Source organism: Pelophylax lessonae (genome assembly GCF_965119305.1).
Source record: "Pelophylax lessonae genome assembly, chromosome: 3".
Lineage (NCBI taxonomy): Eukaryota > Metazoa > Chordata > Amphibia > Anura > Ranidae > Pelophylax > Pelophylax lessonae.
The window spans coordinates 386,837,856-386,859,710 of NC_138770.1; the positions used below are offsets into that span (position 1 = coordinate 386,837,856).

At 40.0% G+C, this 21,855-nt stretch overlaps 1 protein-coding gene across 2 annotated transcripts in view; it reads left to right on the forward strand.

The window, feature by feature from the left end:
- GRIK2 (glutamate ionotropic receptor kainate type subunit 2) overlaps nucleotides 1–21,855 on the forward strand; it is a 994,545-nt gene that overhangs the window by 689,653 nt on the left and 283,037 nt on the right. The window contains exon 11 of one of the 2 annotated variants that reach the window (XM_082249558.1): nucleotides 16,304–16,527. In XM_082249558.1, the coding sequence (XP_082105684.1) occupies nucleotides 16,304–16,527 (224 nt within the window). The remainder of the gene's footprint in view (nucleotides 1–16,303; nucleotides 16,528–21,855) is intronic. The other variant, XM_082249559.1, reaches the window with a different exon arrangement.

The window sequence follows — 21,855 nt, forward strand, 5'->3', positions numbered from 1 at the left end:
GGGCTTTGGGTGTTGGTGGTGGACAAGGAGGAAGAATAGGCCACTCTAGCAGCTGTGGTTGACTGCGTACCCATCCCGGGTGATGGAGGATGAGAATTGTTTAGTAGGCCAGTCCACCAACTTCCCTGCATGCTGTTGCTGGATAGCATTGGCAACATCACTAAACAGAGGAAATGATGACCTGCCTGAGGATGGACCACATCCACCCTTGCCTGTGGATACATATGCTGCTGGCTCCCTCAGGGTTACACTCCTTGTTGGCCTCCCAGACATGATGGGGGGGCTTATTAACAAAATGTAATCAAGTTGGGGAAATGTGTACGTGGATGCGATTTAATCAATATAAAGTGGGGTTTGCTGCACTTTAACTTGAGTACTCACTATACAGAAACATTCCACTGACACATACTGCAGTAAAACTGCACTGTTGCTTTGCAATATACTGCGTTAAACGTGCACTAACGCACCAAAATATACTGCACTGAAATAAACTGCGTTAATTGTGCACTAACACACTGCAATATACTACAGTAAACCTGCAATAACACACTAATATCTACTGCGTTAAATGTGCAATAATGCACTGAATAAACTGACACTAAAGTAATAATTAATGGTCGCACTACTCTCACACTATACTATCACTAGATTTACAGTAAACTGACACTAAAGTAAAAATGAAAGGTCCCACTACACTCATACTGCACTATCATAGGATTCACTCTAAACTGAAACTAACGTAAAAATCAACGGTCCCACTACACTCACACTGCACTATCACTAGTTTCAAACTAAACTGATATTCTACACTCACAATAGAATCACAATAGCACACTATAGCACACCAACTCTCTAGTAGCACTGAACAGAGCCCTGTTCTTTCTTTCTACATGCCAATATTATTCTGCAAATTGCTGCAAAGGGAAGAATATTTTTATAGTGTGGGGTGGAACTAAGAGCAATGTGCCATTATTGGATAGAGTCATCATTACAGTGTACAATCATGGCTCTGACAGTGGCCGCAATGGGAAGAATCATTTTATAGTGTGGGTGGGACTAAAAGCAAAGAGCCATGATTGGATAGAGGCATCATCACAGTGTCCCATCATGGCTTTGACAGTGCTATGTGCCCTGATTAGGCAAAACTTTCATTGCTTCAGCCAATCAGGACCTCCAATGCACTGTGGGACGTGCAGTGCATTGTGGGCCTTCGTCGACGCTGAACAAACGGTTGAATGCCCTGATAATTTGGGTGTTTTGCGAACAGACGAACAGCCAATGCTCAGTCTGAATGCATTCTCAGGTCAAACCATTCCCTCAACTCTACTTGTGTGCTCTTGCTTGACCCGGCTTGTATCTACTCTTACCGTGTATGACCTGAATTGCACTGACCATGCTCTTTCCTCACTGCTGTCTTTGTACTGTACTTTGTACTGTTCAGACTCTAATCTACATATGTGAGACCCGGTTCATCTAGACTACATTTCTGGCAGACCCTCCTGTGTTATCAGATTCACCATTCAGCACATCTGCACTGTTACCTATAGTCCTGGTCAGAACTTATCACAAGCCATACAATTGAAGGGGTGGGCAACCAAATGCAAACTGCTACAGTCTCAAAATGTTTGCCCAAGAATTTTGCAATTTAGGTTGTTAAGTTCAGGAACTGGCCAGTGCCACCAAATTCCTCCACCTCCAGTCTCATGTCTGAGGGGAAACCTATACAACTAGGTTCTACTTATTTATTTGCTCAGAAGCATACATGCTGCTGTACCATGGGACTTTGTTTATATTGTGGCCTCAAAGGTCTTGTGATTTGGTCTTGCCTCACATGTCTAGCAAACTTCAGGATCCCAGGTGATTGTAAAGAGGCCATTTTATGTCTGGTTTCATCTCCTCAATAAGACAATTGCTTAACGATCCTGCTGTTATCCACAATGGGACTTGGTCTCATGAGCTTCTGGCCTTTTTGCGTTCCAGAGCCACTGGAAATGTTATTGATAAGGCTCTGGTCTCCCACTTGTCTCTGAAAGCTCATGCACTAGACTGAGCTGTCTGCCTTATTTCTATAGATGATCAGCCTCTCTCACAAGACCTAGTAATAGGAGCCACTATCCATTTCCAAAGTGGGAGCTACATTGGACGACTACACAGACTACACTTCTGCCTGACTCTTCTGTGTTATCAGACTCACTGTTACTACTCGGCCTGCTCTGACCTGCTCCTACTATGCACTAATCTCATTGCTGCTCTACTGACATCTGCAACAGTGCACCAGAAGTGCCAGCAAGCCTGCTATGCCTACAGTTCTGCTCATGGCTTGTGCTATTTATAACTGAACTATCTGCATATTCAGCACATCTGAACTGTTGGACTTTGCAACTGGGTGTAGAGACAACATAAATGTGCCTTGTTTGTATTCTTGGCACAGCACATATATTCTAGAACCCAATAGGACAGTGCTCCAGTCTTTGGTGGCTTAACAGTGCAAACCTTAGCATCTCAGAATGTAATTGTTGGGCAATAGGTGGGGGTGTGGGGCTTTTTGTATAAATACACTTACTCTTTAAAACAATACTTTGCATAAATCAAAAGCAAATATCAACTTTGAAAAAGTCAGGAGTCAAACAGGGAGCACCAGGCAGTGCTAGATTGTTGCCAAATCTGCAGTAACACATACTGTATGTGCTTTCAGTCTAAGATGTGTACCCAGATATTGGAAAACAACTTTAGGGTTTGGAATTCTATTTTAAGTCATTGTCTCAAATGATGTTATAAAACTATATATGTACTATAAATATATACAGTATATATACTGTATATACAGTATATAATATGCTGTGTATATGTATGCATTTTAGTTTACGTGTATGTGTGTACATAAGGTTATTTTAACTGCTGGAGGACTTAGCCACACAATGACTACAGTATATATCCAAGAATTCCCACTTTACTTTGTTTGCTTTTGAACAGTAACTGTGTGCAAATACCACTGTGTCCTTTAGTATCCAGCCAGTATGGATAACAATTAGAGAACCAATAAAAGCCCAACTTGGGCGATTTCCACTCATTTTCTTTCTAGGCAGGTGTAGACATAGACTGCAGCAAAACTGTTTTTAGAAAAAGTGGGGAAAGATAAGAATCCCTTTTAGATTAATACTACTGTCTGTGTTTTCCTGTTCCAGTGACAATTACTTCCCTCGTTCCTTGTCCCACTGTCATAGAGACAGGAAGTGAGGAGAAATATCTCATTGGAGTGCCACAAAAAAATTGAAATTGGTCTTAACTATTCCCAAATTAATCGAAAATGTATATAAAAATGGCTGGAGTTGGTTCTTAAGCCCTTATTGCCTCTGTTCAGCATATACAACACTTCTAAAATATCAACTGATTAACTGCAGAGTTCACTTTGTGAACATTTTAAGAGCATTTTTAGGTTTGTTTTATTTTCTGGCTGGCTATAAGGTGTACCGGTGCAGACTACATCAAGACATCCAAAATAAAACAGATGTCCAGGTTTACTTTCACTTTAAATATTTAGTTTGGGCCAGCTTGGATGAAATGAACAACTTAAAGTGAAAGTAAACTTGGACATCAGCTTTAACTAAAGAAGATTTCCTCTCAGGAAATTGATGCATTAAACAGAAAAATATGTTCATGAAAATCATTTACAGCAGATTTTGGAAACTGCTGTTTATTAATATGAGGAGTGTGTGAAAACAAATTGCATGTTTTGTGTGCCATTTTTTTCTCCTAATTAAAAGGAGACACAATGTAATGTAGCACTATTCAGTCTTTTTCTTTGATTTCTGTTTCTTTCTAATTTTTTTTATTATACTCTCTCTCTTCTGCATAAACTGAAAGCGCGGCTCACAAACCAGCCAAGCTAAGCAAAGAATGTATCTTATTCTGATAAAGTAAATTGGTATTATGGCAGACTGACCTTGTTTTTGAGTATTGTCTAATATAAGATCTCTAGGAAATTATTATAAAGAAAAATTGTTATCTTTCACTGAAGGACTTGTTGTTACTACTTTTATGAAGTTGTTTAAAATTCTATTTATTTATTCTGTTTTTTTTTTTTACTGTTTTTTCTAATGCCTTGGGATGTCATATCCATGAGATAGAAAATATCAGTCATTGCTTGATTGTACATATAAAAGGTACAGCTGGGTGACTAGATGAAACATAAACTAATCTCAGTTTTCTGCCTTTGAGGAAGATAGAAAAGGAAAAGTTCACTTTAATCCTTAGGACATACTAGTCGAAGATTACTCTTGTGTATCACTGCAAGGGTTTATGCTTGAAGCAGAGTATAAAATTCTTTCAAGCTTCTTACATTCTTATTTTCTGAATACTCACTTTAGTGATTTTTCCTGTCATAGTTGATTTATATTTTAAGACTCAATGGATTTCTTCTTATACAAAAAGAAAAAAGGATAAATACTTATATATTAGAATAGTGCAATCAGATGGTCTTGTCACTAACAGTTATCAGTCTAAGCAGGTCTGTAAAAAGCCTACAAATTCACTGGATTTCCTTAGGCCATATAACTGCAAACAATTATTTATTGTACTAACAAGTGAAGAAGACAATTACCTCTTTTTTGTATCCAAAAGGGAATGAGAAGTATCTTTACTATATTATTAGATATACTGTACATGCAAAAGAGATTAGCTTGTAATATTTTAAGAGTTGTTTTAATGTTTCTTTTTTTTTGTAATTTTATCCTTCTGCTCTATTTTATTTCTTTTTAATTTTGGTAGAGCTTTTATTCCTTTTTTTTTTAAATTTTTAATAAGTCGCAGCAATAATAATAACAGCAGTGTAAAGTTATTGGTAAGACCACAAAAGTTGCCCTTTGTTTGAGTGGAGCATTGCATATTATTGTAGTGCTGTCTTTTCCATGAAAGCCCAACAGTTTCCCATTCACACAAATACAATATTCCCCACATATAGCACGTCACATACAACATTTCATAACTGCAAATCAAAATTGGGAAGTAGACCAGCATCCGTATCCAAGTCCAAAGTGGTGGTCAGGGTGCAATATCTAGAATCAGGTCACTTGTGCCTTTCTAATTTGGCAGTGGTTGTGCTTAATGCCCAGAGCATATGGTGGAGGTGATAGAGTGATTTTCCAAGCTTTCATCATCCTCCTTTTTTGTCTCCTAGAACCAGAGTTTATTAAAGTCTTCAGCAGCTGCTTAAACATCATGGTTTGCCTCCTCATACACAGCTACCCCTGGAATTGCCCCGCCAAGTAACACAGAGTAGTCAGCTGCATTATTTGGCAGTAGGGTGTGGCATATCAAGATGCGGATTAGACAACATGATTATTGCACAGGTGTGCCTTAGACTGGCAGTAATAAAAGGCCACTCTAAAATAGGCAGTTTAATCACACAACACAATGCCACAGATGCTGCAAGTTTTGAGGGAGCGTGCAATTGGCATGCTGACTGCATAAATGTCCACCAGAACTGTTGCTTGTGAATTGAACATTCATTTCTCTACCATAACTCGTCTCCAAAGGGGTTTCAGAGAATTTGGCAGTACATCCTCACAACCGCAGACCATGTGTAACCACACCAGCCCAGGACCTCCACATCCAGCATCTTCACCTCCAAGATTATCTAAGACCAGCCACCCGGAGAACTGCTGCAACAAACTGTCAGAAACCGTCTGAAGGAAGTTCATCCGCATGCTCGTCATCCTAATTGGGGTCTCGACCTGACTGCAGTTCGTCATCATAACTGACTTGAGTGGGCAAATTCTCACATTCAATGTTGTCTGGTACTTTAGACAGGTGTTCTCTTCATGGATTAATCCCTGTTTTCACTGAACAGGGCAGATGGCAGACAGCGTGTATGGCATTGTGTGGGTGAGTGGTTTGCTGATGTCAACATTGTGGATTGAGTGGCCCATGGTGGTGGTGCGGTAATGGTATGGGCAGGTGTATGTTACGGACAATGAACACAGGTGCATTTTATTGATGGCATTTTGAATGCACAGAGATACCGTGATAAGATCCTGGGGCCCATTGTTGTGCCATTCATCCACAACCATAGCCTCATGTTGCAGCATGATAATGCTCTGACCCCATGTTGTAAGCATCTGTACACAATTCCTGGAAGCTGAAAACATCCCAGTTCTTGCCTTGCCAGCATACTCACCGTACATGTCACCCATTGAGCAAGTTTGGGATGCTCTGGATCGATGTATACTTTATTGTGGACAGCCTAAGGCACACCAGTACAATAATCATGCTGTCTAATCAGCATCTTGATATGCGTCACCTGTGAGGTGGATGGATTATCTCTGCAAAGTAGAAGTGCTCACTAACACAGATTTAGACAGATTTGTGAATGATATATTGAGATAAATAGGCCTTTTGTGTACATAGAAAAAGTCTTAGATCTTTGAGTTCAACTCATGAAAAATGGGGGCAAAAACAAAAGTGTTGCATTTATAATTTTGTTCAGGGTACTTGCTACATGAGGATGTGCAGCACTTAATTGCATTTCATTTTGAGGAGGACAGCAATGGGAGCATAAAAAAAGTAATAACAGGCAGGGAAAACTGATTAGCATAGATGTTCCTGTATCTGCAGCCTACTGCCAGGTTGGCTTCAGTGATGGGGAACAGGGGTTGATAATTTATGTGACCATACTTAGGTGCCAGATTTAGCAGGGGATAAAACTGAGGGAGAGACACAATGTCTGAAAGGCAGGATGTCAACCAGGAGCAGGTCATATGCCATCCTATTTCACTGGATGATAGCGCTCCATGGGTTAGGAGCTTTGTTATTCCCTGGTCCAGTCACCAGAGCTCATCTGTGTGGGCCATTTTCAACAGATGCACTATAGACCATGCCTTGCAGTCTCTATCTAAGAGCCCTATGCCCAGTGGCTCAATATCAGATTGGCAAAATTGCTGGCTTTACAGCTTCAGCCCTGCCAGCTGGTGTATTTACCCCCTTTCATGGATTTGCTGCCTGTGTTGCACTGCAGTGACAGGTTCCTGGCCACCATTTATTTGCCTATAAGTCCATCCCTGTCCCCATTATCATTTGGAAGGTTTCAATGTCACTGGGCAACACGGACAACAGGAGGTTCCACCTAATCACAGAAACCAGCTAGTTAAGACAAAGCCTTTATATATTTTTCACTAGCAACAGAGAATCTCTGCAGACAGCTGGAAAGGATGCAGGACATGGCACACATTTGGAGCTGACTGTGCTGTCCTAAAATGTCCTCAAACTGGTGGTGTAGCACTTCCTGGAAATGTACCCTGGCTTACATAACCTTTGGAAGCAGGTCATAAGAATTTCAAGCCATTTCAGGTGGTCATAGACAACTAGTGCCTAGCTGTGTGAAATTCAGTGGGAACACAGAAAGTATACAGCTGTATTGTCAGGATCGATGCATATATACATATGCAGAACCAAAAGATTGCATCGTCACCCAGTGTTAACTCTTAATGACCTGTCCTTAACTAGATCCACGGGTGCTAGGCCAGGAACATCTAACCAATGTGTCCATAATTTTTCATATTTGTTTAGACACCCTCTGTGCTGATAAAAATATTTCTCCAACCTCAAAATACTGCCAACATTCTTAATCCATTCCCCCAAAGTGGGTGGGTAATCCGACTTCCAGTGTGTGAGTATTAATTTGCGAGCCTGAGACAAGGCTCTTGCGATTGCCTTTCTAGTAAAGGTCACTAACTCAAATTTGTCCAGCATACTAAGTATACAGCATTTTGGGTCTAGGGGAAGGGATACCTGAAACACTGAATTCAGCGTGTCCACCAACCCTTTCGAATAAGGGTGTAATTTTGGGTATCTCCATAGGAGATGAATCAAGTCCCCATGGTCCAGTTTTCATCTGGTACATGAGGGTGCTGGCAGAATACCCATTTTATGAAGTCTCTGAAGAGTATAATATACCCATAGTAGGATGTACAATTGGGTCAACCTCTGTGTCACATTTAAAGTCACTACTGATTAAAATGCCTCTTCCCATTGTTTGCCTGTAATCTTACCTACATCACCCTCCCATTTCTCCACCACCCGTAAGGGGAGCTGATTAGGCAAAGATTGTAAAAGCATGGTATAGCACTGTGATATGAAGCCCTTAGAGCACTCAGCAGCCCTAATGTGGTTGAAAATCGGATTATGGGACAAGATCCACAAGTTACTGTGAGTCTTAATTGCATGGCTTAGCTACATGTAGTGATGTCGCGAACCTAAAATTCGCCGTTCGCGAACGGCGAACGCGAACATTGGCAAATGTTCGCGAACCGGCGAACCGGGCGAACCGCCATAGACTTCAATAGGCAGGCGAATTTTAAAACACACAGGGACTCTTTCTGGCCACAATAGTGATGGAAAAGTTGTTTCAAGGGGACTAACACCTGGACTGTGGCATGCCGGAGAGGGATCACGCAAAAAAAGTTCTTAAAAATTATAATTTTTTGATAGAGAGCCAATTATTGGAAAAATTAAAAAAAAATAAAAATAAAAAATTTCTTTGGATTTAGCATCTGGGGGGTCTAAAAAGTGTACCTGTGAAGTTTCAGCTCTGTAGCATGTCCAGAACCCCTAAAAAACAGCATTTGTCTTATATTTTCAGGAATATGGCTTCTCTGCGGCTGGCTTTTTCTCTTGCAGGCATTTATCGGGCATTTTTTTAGGCAGGCATGTCATTTTTTGTATTTAGTGTCTGGGGGGTCTAAAAAGTGTACCTGTCAAGTTTCAGCTCTGTAGCATGTCCAGAACCCCTAAAAAACAGCATTTTTCTTATATTTTCAGGAATACGGCTTCTCTGCGGCTGGCTTTTTTCTTGCAGGCATTTAGCGGGCATTTTTTTAGGCAGGCATGTCATTTTTTGTATTCAGTGTCTGGGGGGTCTAAAAAGTGTACCTGTCAAGTTTCAGCTCTGTAGCATGTCCAGAACCCCTAAAAAACAGCATTTTTCTTATATTTTCAGGAATACGGCTTCTCTGCGGCTGGCTTTTTCTCTTGCAGGCATATATATCAGTGGTGGGTGGGCAGTGGCACAGTACACTCTCTGTGGACCTGACAGCAGTCACTGGCACCCAGGCAACTGCAATTTAAAAAATATATATATATTTTTTTACTTTGCAAGCTGCTGTGCCACTTTATATATCAGTGGTGGGTGGGCAGTGGCACAGTACACTCTCTGTGGACCTGACAGCAGTCACTGGCACCCAGGCAACTGCAATTAAAAAATATATATATTTTTTTTTACTTTGCAAGCTGCTGTGCCACCTTATATATCAGTGGTGGGTGGGCACACAGTGGCACTGCAGTGGGCACAGTACACTCTGTGGACCTGACAGTAACTGGCAGCCCAGGCAACTGCAATAATAAAAAATATTTTTTTTTTTCAATTTATTGCAACAAGATGCTGTGCCACCGTATATATATCAGTGGTGGGCAGTGCACTGCAGTGGGTACAGTGCACTCTGTGGACCTGACACAGCACTCACTGCAATTATGACAGAGGAAAAAAAAAATATTTTTTAAAATGCAAGGTACTGTGCCTGTGCCACCCGAAATGAGTGTGGTGTGCACACAGTACAGTCTGTGGTAGGTCTGTGGCCTCTCACACACAGCGGGCAGGCAACTGCAGTGTACAATAGATATATATAGATATATATATAAGGAAAAAACTCTATTACCTTACCAGCCCTTAAAAGGGCTTTTGGGGACACTATATATATATATATATATGTATATATATAAATAAAAAAAATCCTCAATTACCAGCCCTTAAAAGGGCTTTTGGGGACACTAGATAGATATAGATATATATATATATATATATATATAAGAAGAAACAACTCAATTACCAGCCCTTAAAAGGGCTTTTGGGGACGCTAGGTATATATATATATATATATATATATATATATATATAAAAAAAACACAAATACCAGCCCTTAGAAGGGCTTTTTGGGGTGCTGATATTACAGCAGTAGTGGACCAAGAACACTGCAAGACCAGGAACACTGACTAACTGTCCCTAGCTTAACAGCAGCAGCAGCAGCAGCAGCAGCTCTCTCCCTACTCTCACTACACACACTGCTTCAGAATGATCTAAGATGGATGCTGCCCTTGCTTATTTATAGGAGGTGGGAGGGTGTGGGAGGGAGGTATGCTGATTGGCTGGAAATGTGTCTGCTGACTGTAAAGTTCAGGGTCAAAGTTTGCCTCAATGATGTCTTATGGGGGGCGGACCGAACATCGCATATGTTCGCCCGCAGCGGCGAACGCGAACATGCTAAGTTCGCCGGGAACTGTTCGCCGGCGAACAGTTCTATACATCTCTAGCTACATGTAGTAAAGATACACAAAGAATGGTAGGTTAAATTTAGTCGGAGTTCAGTGAAAGACAGAAGAATCCCGTTATGAAATATATGTTGTGTGCAACCAAATATACCTTCCACTTTGCATCGTATTATAACATAGCCAGCTCTACATAGATGCCATTCTGCTGGATGGGAATAAACTCAGTAAAACCATTTACCCTCTGAAGGTGTTTAGTTTTATTCCATACTTTCTGAATGAGGTTAAATGTAGGATTAGATTTGTGCAGTTTTCCAAAGGCCTGAGCTTCAAGCGCCCGTTGAATGGATATCCTGCGGGTAGTTTAAAGCATCAAAGCAGATGAAGAGCTACAATTAGAACTATCAGGGCCATCCAACATATTCAGGGTTCTGAGAAAATTCTGCAGCTGAGCTGCCAGGTAATACAACCAGGGATTGGGCAGGGCCAGACCCCCATCATCTTTAGGGCTCTACATATGTTCTAGTTTAATTCTGGGAACTAGTGATGGGCCAAACCCGGTTTTCACCAGAACTTGGGAAAGGTCCAGACCGGAAACTGCAAACCCTTTTTAAGCTTATGGGACCTGTACTTGAAAAATCAAAAGTCCCCATTTTGAAGGCTTATATGCAAGCTATTGGCCATAAAAAGAGTATGGGGGCCCAGGTATTGCCCTTGGGGACATGTATCAATGCAATTAAAAAAAAAAAAAAAAAAAGAAGGATTGTTTTTAATAGAGCAGTGATTTTAATGATGCTTAAGTGATACAATAAAAATTAAAAGTTCCTTTAAATATAGTGCCTGTGGGGTCCCCTTAGTCTGTCTGTAAAATGTCACATCTGTACTACATATAGAGCCTGCTGCAGCAAAACGGACATGTGTAAAGAAAAAAAAAAATTACATTTACATTTATTTTTTCGGCTGCAAGCCCTTGCCGGCAATACAAAAATGTAAATGAGAAAAAAAAGCCTGCCCCCCCCCCCCAATCCATGCCAGGCCCTTTGGGGTTTTTTTTTTCATTCAGATGTCGGCTGGGAAGCCCGTTGACAGCTGATGACTCATCTGTTGTTAAGCACGAGGCAGCCGGCTTCCCGTCCCACTCCTTAACAACCAGCTATTGTCTGTGCCCTGATTGGGCATAGCCTTGCACCTGACTCAAGCATTGCTTCAGTCAATCAGAGTCTAGAATGTGCAGTGCGTAGTGCATTGTGGGGCACTCGGTGGGTGAACATCCCTCTGAGCACCCTGCAAATTAGGGTGTTAGCAGAACGGGCGATGTTCGAGTCAAGATCCGAATTGCTCACCCAACACTGCTAGGAACATGGTCCTTACAAATTAGACAATGAAAAGGGGAAATACCTAGCTTTAAAAAATTAGGTGGGATTATCGTAGAGAAATAAAGGCAGAAAATAGAGTAAATGAGGCATGAAAATCATCCTGATTAAATGTACCTTTCCTGTCACTGAAAGGTGAATGGAATTCCAGATTTTAATGCAATCATGGAACCCCTGTAGAAGGGGGGAGATTTTTAAATGGCAAAAGTCACAAATGGATGGAGACACTTGAACCCATAAATATCTAAATTAAGTAGTAATGGGAATTGGGCTTGCTAGAGCCAGAGCCAGGGCCACCATCAAGGGGGGATAACCCATGCACTTGTAGGGGGCTTGGGCGCCCCAAAAGGCCCAGGCCCAGCAGCAGTAGCATAAGCACTTTGGGAATAAACCGCATAAGCACTAAGAAAATAAACTGTGCGCCACAACAGAAACACGCAGCATAGTGCCTTCACATTCAAACAAGCTGCTGAAGCCAAGACATTCCTCCTCCCCCAGCTGTTCAGCGATAGGCCTCTAGCTCCAACCTTGAGGAGGAGCCTGCTGATAGACTAGCAATGTGATTGGGCGCGACTCAGGGAGGGGTTGTGGCCAGCCTCTGAAGTGGTGGGACTCCGCCCACCTTTTCAGGCTCCACAGATATGAGACAGCAGCATGGTGGGCAAGTGGGTGTGCAGCCTGCTGGCTTCTCTATCCTATAGCCTTCATTAGTGTGTGTGAACCCTTCTGGCTGCTCTAGTCTCAGCTCAGCCTGTGTGTAGAGAGTGGGCTGTCTGTACTGTCTGCCCAGATGGGATATCATACCCTCTGACATTTTAAAATTACATTGTGGGTTTCTGGGTGGGGATGAGGATGAGAGTTACATTGTGGAATGCCTCTCCACAATGTAACGCTCATCCTCACCCCCACCAAAAATCACCCTCATCTCTACCCAAAATCATCCTCATCACTCTCCACAATGTAACACTCATCCTCATCCCCACCCAGAATCATCCTCATCCCTCTTCACAATGTAACTCTTATCCTCATCCCTCTCCAGGATATAAATAATTCTGTGTGAGGATGAGGATGATGGAGTTATATTGTTAAGAGGGATGAGGTTGATTCTGGGTGGGAATGAGGATGAGAGTTACATTGTGGAGAGAGATGAGGATGATTCTGGGTAACAATGAAGATGATTATGGGTGGGGATGAGGATGAGAGTTACATTGTGGAGAGGGATGAGAATGATTCTGGGTAACAATGAGGATGATGCTGGGTGGGGATGAGGATGAGAGTTACATTGTGGAGAGAGATGAGAATAATTCTGGGTAGCAACGAGGATGATTCTGGGTGGGAATGAGAATGAGAGTTACGTTTTGGAGAGAGATGAGGATGGTTCTGAGTAACAATGAGGATGATTTTGGGTGGGGATGAGGATTAGAGTTACATTGTGGAGAGGGATGTAGATGATTCTGGGTGGGGAGGAAGATGAGGGCTACATTGTTGAGAGGGATGAGCATGATTCTGGGGAGCAATAAGGATGATTCTGGATGGGGATGAGAGTTACATTGTGGAGAGGGATGAGGATAAGTGTTACATTATGGAGAGGGAAGAGGATGATTCTGGGTAGCAATGAGGATGATTCTGGGTGGGGAGAAGGATGAGAGTTACATTGTGGAGAGAGGTGAGGGCGATGTGTAATGATAATCTGGGGATGAGGATGATGGGATTACAAGGTTGAGAAGGGTGAGAATGAATCTGGACAGGGATAAGGATGATGCCACAACATGGAGAGAGATATGTATGTATACGAGAATGACTTTGGAGAGGGATGTTGGTGATGAGAACAGACTCATAATGATAATTATGGGATGATGATGCTGGGAATGGCATGTTACGGATGAGGATGACTCCGGAGGAGGCTAATGATGGCTGTTGATCTCTTTCTCTGGATTGTTGTGTCTGTGGGTGGATTTGGTGGGGTGGCCAGTGGTCAGCCCCACCGCTCATAAATAGGCCCAATCAATGTTGTCAAAGGACTTTGTAGCATCCAGGTAAAGCAAAGCCCTGTGCCCCATATTGTCTGCAGAAAAACTCTTCTGGTCTCCACAGAACAGCTCATCCAGGTGTGTAGAGCTTTCTGTATTGCTTGGTATTGCAAAGGCACAATGGTGCCAACCCATGTTAGACCATGCATACTGGAATAGTCACAGAAAATAAGAGTCAAAGTACAAAAAAAGATAGTAGCTGCCAACAGGGCACACAAGTTATTTGAAAAGATAGCCGAGCACGTAGAGTCAACTATCCCAAAGGTATCTGGTAGGAAATCAACACAATGTGGCTCACAGCTAAAACTGCAATATTATCCCCAGCCAGAAAGCAACAAGAAACTTATTTGAAATGGAAAGAGGCACATCTTAGGACTGAAGCCTGAAGAAACGTAGTTGAGCTCAGTTTCCTTCATCATCACCTCGTTGATGGCAGAGGGCTTGTTCGTTACAGTCCAGCCAGGCAGAGGCATCTTTTGTAGATTAAAAAAAATGCACTTGTCCTCTGGCTATGATATGAAGTTTAACAGGGTATGAGATATATGACAGGATAGAGGACAGTCTGGTTCCAATGAACTCGATGTTGGTGTGATCCTGTACATGGGAGAGCACCGTCTCCTGGTCCTTAAAGTGGAGAACCTGGGCTAGTATGGGCCTAGCTGGAACACCTGGCTGAGGTGGACGAGTCGGTGTGCGGTGAGCCCTCTCCACCGTAAAGGGAGGCGTAAACGCTTCTTTGCCAAATAGCTCCAAAAGCCAGCTCGCCACAAAGGTGGTGGGTCCCTGTCCTCAGCATGTTCTGGCAAGCCCACTACACAAATTTTGTTTAGGTGAAGACAGTGCTCCATATCTTCAGCCCTGTTATTAGTGTCCTTGGCTAGCTGATATGCTGTCTCAGGTCAAAGGAGGGAGTTGATTCTCTAATGATCTGATGCTGTACATCTTGTTAATCCGGCCATACATGATGCCTCTTTCCTTATGGCGATCCTCGTGAGTAGTCTCTCTTTTTCACGCCACTGGTACCATAGGAAAACATCTCTTTTTTGTTCCTTGTGTTTCACCTGTCAAGTAGCGCGTTGCGCACTTTACATTTTTGGGCTACTTTTGCCTTCCTCGGGAAGGGCAGATCCAGGAGGTCTAAGTTACCATCTTTATTTATGTTGTGACCTATTTACACACTAAAAATAGATCGTGCTCTGATCTTACCTTGAAGAAGAAAATATTGCAGATTTCAAAACATGTCGGAATGTCTTTGTGAACGATGACTTGGCTTGGCCTCTCACTGCATGAGACCAACCTTATGTCCCAGACTGTGAGCATATCCTGTAGTAAGATGTATGGTATTGTGTTTTTATATTACAGTTTGGTGATATGATTCACCATTTTAATCATGTCATATTTTTGAATAAAGTTGTTGGTTTTATATACTCCTTACTTTCTCTACTACTTCCATCTGGTTGACCTATGCCTAGAAAATCCCCTTGGGGCTCTCTCTCCTTTTTGTACTATTTTGGGATGCGGCAGTGTGCCTCCAGTAGCCAACAACACCAAACTATTTGCATTATTTCCTGCTTTTAATAAAGAACAGATCATAAGATTGTTTACCCAAACTACCTCCAGTGGTAAACTGCATATTATCTAAATGTACTTGATTTTTTAAGGACAATTACGTTTTTCTACAGCTCCAAAGGGGGTGGTGATTCATGGAATGTGGCTTGTGTTTCACCACCCTCCCTTTAATCTGCTATATTTTAGACAAAATAGGATGTGTGGTTTGATTGAAGAGAAATTGGGAGTTGAGTAATACCCATCAGTAATATAGTTGGCATTGGTGTCAGTAAAAGTAATAGTAACTTTCAGTATTAGGTGTAAGTGGCTGCAATGAAAGCCCCCAGCAACAGTGTCATTCGCAATACTACTTTACTTCTGCTTGTATTGGTAATCAGTGGCAGTGATATTTAAACCCCCTCCCATTGGCAGTAAGTTGCAGTGAAGTTTAACCCTAAACTGATGATCTATGGCAGTAAAATGTAACCTCCTGCACAGGTGAGAAATGGCAGTGAAATGTACCCCCTCTACTTTGATAGTCAGTGGCACTAAAATGTATAACCCCCCCCCCCCAGCATTGGTAGTTAGTGACAGTTTCCCCTGCATGGGTGTTCAGTGTTTTCTTACCTGATCATCAGCACCAGAATTGCTGCCTCTTGCCTGAATGACTGACAGGTTCAAGTATCTCAATGTTTTTAGGGTCCAGTACCCCACTGCCACTCCTGGGAGATGGACACTGCAGCGCATGGTCTAAAATCCTGGGATACTTGTCAACTATGCAGTGCTAATACATTGCAGCACAAAAAGACTTGCGTTTGAGAAAAAACTAACCTCACCGTGTTCATGTTTATGTTGGACATCATCTATGTGGGACCAGATATATAAGCTCACAGATAAAAAGTTATGGTGTGTATTACTTTGGAGTTTTGTCTACTGAAAAATAAACTGTTTTTATACATTTCTGGGTTGAATGTAGTTTGTTTTGCTGTATATTTGGAGTCACTCACTGTCTTTTTTGTTTTTTGTTTTTATCAACAGAAAGCTGACCTTGCAGTTGCACCACTGGCTATTACCTATGTGCGAGAACAGGTTATCGACTTCACCAAACCGTTTATGACTCTTGGAATAAGTATTTTGTACCGAAAGCCTAATGGTACAAACCCAGGCGTCTTCTCCTTCCTGAATCCTCTTTCCCCTGATATATGGATGTATATTCTGCTGGCTTACTTGGGTGTCAGTTGTGTGCTCTTTGTCATAGCCAGGTAACATATCTACCACTGTGATTGTTTGACAGTTATGGCTTTTATATCTTGATATGTAACTGTCAAAAATCACATGTTCTCTACATTTTGCTTTGTTTCAATATTCTGATGTTTTGAAGTACAAGTCCCATGAGGCTCTCACCAAAAATTGTTTGTCTATGATACTTATAAGTTATTAACTAAGTTATTAACTAATAACTGCAAAAATAGTGCTGTGCCAAATTTTGTGTCAAAATCTATTCTGAATCTTACTCTCCAAGAATTCTATTTTGCACGAATAATCCCTTTCTTTTACATAATCATAAAAAAATCTAAACCCACAAATGCCTTAATATTGTTTGTATAATCTTTTTTTTTTTTTTTTTTTTTAATTATTAGGGCTAAAAGTCAACATACGCTTTATTTATGGAGGTGAGGCAAGGTGTGGTAAAGCTTGCCATAGTCTGCTCACACTTGTTAAACATCCAATCAGCCATATAATCTGTATATTTTAAATATTGTAGCAATTAAACTGATAATTTAGCAACTCCACACCCTTTTTTCACCTTAAAAACCCAATGAGGTTGACAAGTGTAATTTGTTTAGCTGTGTGGATGCTCAAGTGTATATGAATATAACATTTTAAATTCTCCTTCTGTATGTGTTTATTCTACTAAACAGCATTATGTTTAATATTAAACCTTTTTTGTACATGCAAATTAGAGATTAAAGGCATTGACTTTGCATTACAAACAATTCTCAGTATATCTGTGCATTCAATGAACAGTATAGCAAAATTCACATTTGTCAAGATAAAAATAGCATAGGTCACATCATTATTAGAAAGTCCATTGCTAAACTTACCAAATAAGAACTGAGTTTGAAACAGTTTTGCCAAGTGCCCACCACTTTTTTTTTTAGATAGTGTTTGAAAATGTTATATACTTTTTTGTGGGTTATACTGCTACCTTTTTCACAATTTCAGGGTATATACACTCCTTTTCTGCCCCAGTCACACAAACAGCAAAAAAAAATAGGGTGGAGTATGGCTTATTTTGGGTATATTGCCCTCATGCTTTCTTCTAGTTTTGGGGCTTATTTAACACCAGAGACAACTCGCCAGCATCAGAGTTAATAGGAGCCAATACACCTTTTCCAAAGGTATCACTCCCTCATTGGCCAAACCATCATGATGGTCCGTCCCTCCATCACTCTTCCTTCTCAAGAAATTGAGATTATGTAGGGAGGAGCTTTCTTCAGGTAAAGCAACAGCTGCACCTGATTTTTGTCAAGGTGAGGCCAGTGGTAGAATCACCTATGTGACTTGGGCCTAAAGCTAGCAATACACCTTTAGATTTTTCTTCTTTATTCTGCTAAATGGTGTAAATGGACTATCTGCACCACCAGCTATGGTATTAGCAGTTGTTTGAATACTAGCTATACAAGCTATTGTATCCTGCAGCTGTTTGAATACCCAAACAGCGACTGCATCTGAAAGGATGTTCCATTCCAGTCAGTTGATATTTAAACTTACTTTTGTCGAGCCAGTGGTGCCAACAGGGCCACCCAAGGCTTGAATTTCAACAGGAATTGGCTGATATTTGAGCTACATATGGCTCTTTGAATGAAAAGAGAAAATGTTTGAATGCAATTACACTATAATGAAAAGCTATACACAATTAAAGCTATAAGGAATGTAAATATAACAACCATAATGTTTCCACCTATTTTTAAATGATTAAAAATGGAAAGGATTTAAAGTAGTGATAAGGGAATTCTGATATGCCTAGCTATTCAGGATTTGAGGCTGACACTACAAAGCAGTTATTTAAAAATCTGCTAAGTATCTGTGCTTTAAAAATCAAAAGTCTTCTTCCATATTGTTGCTTATCAATATATGAACACTGTTTTTGCATAGCATCACTGAGGCACGTTTTACTTACTTTATAAAACTGCTTAACATTTCATGTGCTGGCTCACAGCCAAAGAGCAATTTCACATATCACTAAAATATTTCCATTCCCATTACAGCATTACTATCTGAACTGTTTTTCAGACAGTTTAAGAGGCACTTTTTTAAGTCATAAAAGAGATACATCACCAACCATCTTTCAGCGCAGGTTACTATGCTATGTTAATAAATAATACATTACTTTGATTTAGCTCCCATGTTTATTTAATAGAATTCCCAATTTATTCCGGATGGTTTTAGCCTTCAGAAAATATTTCCCACTATATACAACAGCTTTTCATTTCTTTGCCCTAAAAGAGTATGAGATTATCAGCCAAAATATTTAAAATGTCAGTGGTATTTAAATAAATAATACCTAAGTGCTCTGCATTTATCATTTGAGATTCAAAACATTCTCTGTGGCATCTATGTAAATACAGCCATAATGCACATATGATTAAAGGATTATAGTGTGATTGGTGATAAACAATCTACAGACTTTATGAAGGTATTACAGATATCTATCTATCTATCTATCTATCTATCTATCTATCTATCTATCTATCTATCTATCTATCTATCTATCTATCTATCTATCTATCTATCTATCTATCTATCTATCTATCTATCTATCTATCTATCTATCTATCTATCTATCTATCTATCTATCTATCTATCTATCTATCTATCTATCTATCTATCTATCTATAAAACCTGCTAAGAGCAATAATATATTGACCATTGCTTATTGACTGAGCAATTAGAGAGTGACAAAGATGCAGTAGAAAGCATATGTTGCCATGTATGTAAGTATTTTCCAACATGCAGTGCAGAAACATTTCTATGCAACTGGGTGCTCCTTCTATTTTCTGTATAGAAAAATGAAAAGGCTTTCACTGCAAAGCTTCCTCCTATGTGCTAATTTAAAGAAAGGAATATGTTGAAAACACTCTAACAATATAATGTAGTGTGGGTAAATGTTTTTCAACCTATAGTTCTATATAAGAGATTTGACCATCCATTGCCGTCTTTAGGATATCATTAAATAAGATAGTTCTCTGATCTACAAACACGTAAATGAATCAAATGCCACTTTTAATTCCTAAATTGAATCAACAAATTTATAAGTCCCTATCTGAGTTACCCACATTAATGCATCTACGCTATAAACAGCTGCCAGACCTCCTAACCTTCTGATTATATATAAATTTATATATAGCTAATTAGGGGGAAATAATATAATTTTTAATGTTTTAATGTAATAGCATAGATGGGCTCTTAGTGAAGATCAGAGTTGAATAAAAAAACATTCAACTCCACTATTGTAAATAAAGTGAAATATTGTTGCAGTAGCAGAGAATAATGTTGGGATAGGTACAGACAAATGTTCCTGGATAAAAATTTAAGTATGCGTAACTGATTATTAGACAGCACACCCATGCATACAGGGTTCTAGGCTGAAAGGATAAAGGGCTTATAAATAAGAGATTCCTGTTAAAGCCTGTGCTAGCTATTTTTAACTGAATATATGCCTTGTACCCCATCAACTCCTTTTTTTGAAACCACAAGTCTAATTAGTTATGCTTCAAAGAGGGTAAGGCCTATTAAGCAAGGCTAAAAGGTATAATGATGTGTAAACGACAGTAGCGTATAGCAACCAATCATATTTCAGTTTAGATTAGACAATAGAATTAACTGAGAGCTTTTTTACAGCTTTTAGTGCATCAATTTTGTGCTTTGTACTACCTTTCTTAAAAAGCTCATGTTTAATTGTAACACATAAGTAGCAGAATGTGTTCCTCAATCAACTTATTTTAACTTGAATTTGTGTGGCCTTGTAATGATAAACAGATATTCAGTATCCAGAAGGCACAAAGAAAACACAATGCAGGGGACATCTGATTGTTGTCAAAGAAATGACAAGGCTGCAGTGTTGCATTTGTCCCTGCAAGGCAGTCAATGCATATTTTTTTTAAAATACAGATCAAATTCTAAAATAAGAAAAAGACATGCAGCGCATCACAAGAAATACCAGATTAGAAAAATGGAATCAGTGGAAACAGTAAAGTCCAACCAATGGTAAAGTCCAAAAGTGGGCAGAATTCCTCCAGTATATTAAGGTCCACTCCAAACAGTATAATGCAAACAGATTGCCATCCACCACACCCAGTGAGATAGGAAAAGCACTGTGTGGTGGAATACAATCTGTGTGGATTATCCTGTTTGGGGTGGACCTTAATATACTGGAGGAATTCTGCTCACTTTTGGACTTTACCATTGGTTGGACTTTACTGTTTCCACTGATTCCATTTTTCTAATCTGGGATTTCTTGTGATGTGCTGCATGTCTTTTTCCTATTTTAGAATTTGATCTGTATTTTATTATTGATAGTTTATGCTAGCTCGCATTGATTCAATTTATCTTTTACTACCAGAGTTTACCGATTCTGTTAGTTTGTATTTTCTGCAATCAGCGCTGTGGTAGGAATCATCCTTTTGGGGCCAGTTTTTGATGTTCCCTATTTAATGCATAATTTTTGAATTCATAAATGAATACAGATGAACTGGTATAAGCAGGATACTTTATAGTAAATCTTTTTAAATATGACTTTGACCATGCAGGACAACCCGAAAAGTTCAGTTTAATGTGTATGCTCAAAAACGCATATGTTTACCATCCTTTTACTACCGTGGTACTCTGTCCAGACACAAGAAGAGCAGGAAAGCACAGTGTAAGCTACAAATCATAACAATCATGGCTTACACAACATTATGAATTCCCATGTGACAGCTGTGATTGGTTCAGCACTGTCAGATAGAGTGAGTAACATACCATTACATACTCGGATGCAATTCCATCAGCCACCAATGCCAATAAGATGTGGGGGGGGGTGCTGAAACAAAGGAAAATATATCATACTGAAAATGGGGAGATTTAGGTTAAACTGTTGCTTTGCCCTGAATGTAATTTTACGTTTTCATTTAGCATTTACTAAGCTGTGGTAAAGCAAATATACTTTGCATATGATTTGCACTAATGACTCCTTGACAGAATTCTTTATTGAAAGCTTGTGTAATAAACTGCAATAATCCACCACTAATACCAAACCTCCTATAAATAAAGCATATAATGTTGACCTGTACTATTTTTATGAAAAAAATCCTTACCCTGGCTCATAACAAATGTCATACAAATACAGTATTTGTAACTTCCCAATAAATCTGTCCAGTATGTTAATATTCATTTCTAGTTCAATTTATTTTTTGTCAGTGCTAGCTGTCCACATTTCTGCTTGTTCAGCTTTTAGACACCTCTTGTGTATTGCTTCTTTCAGAGCTGATTCAGAGCTACAATACATAGAACAACAAGAGTAGAACAGATCAACAAATGAAGATTAA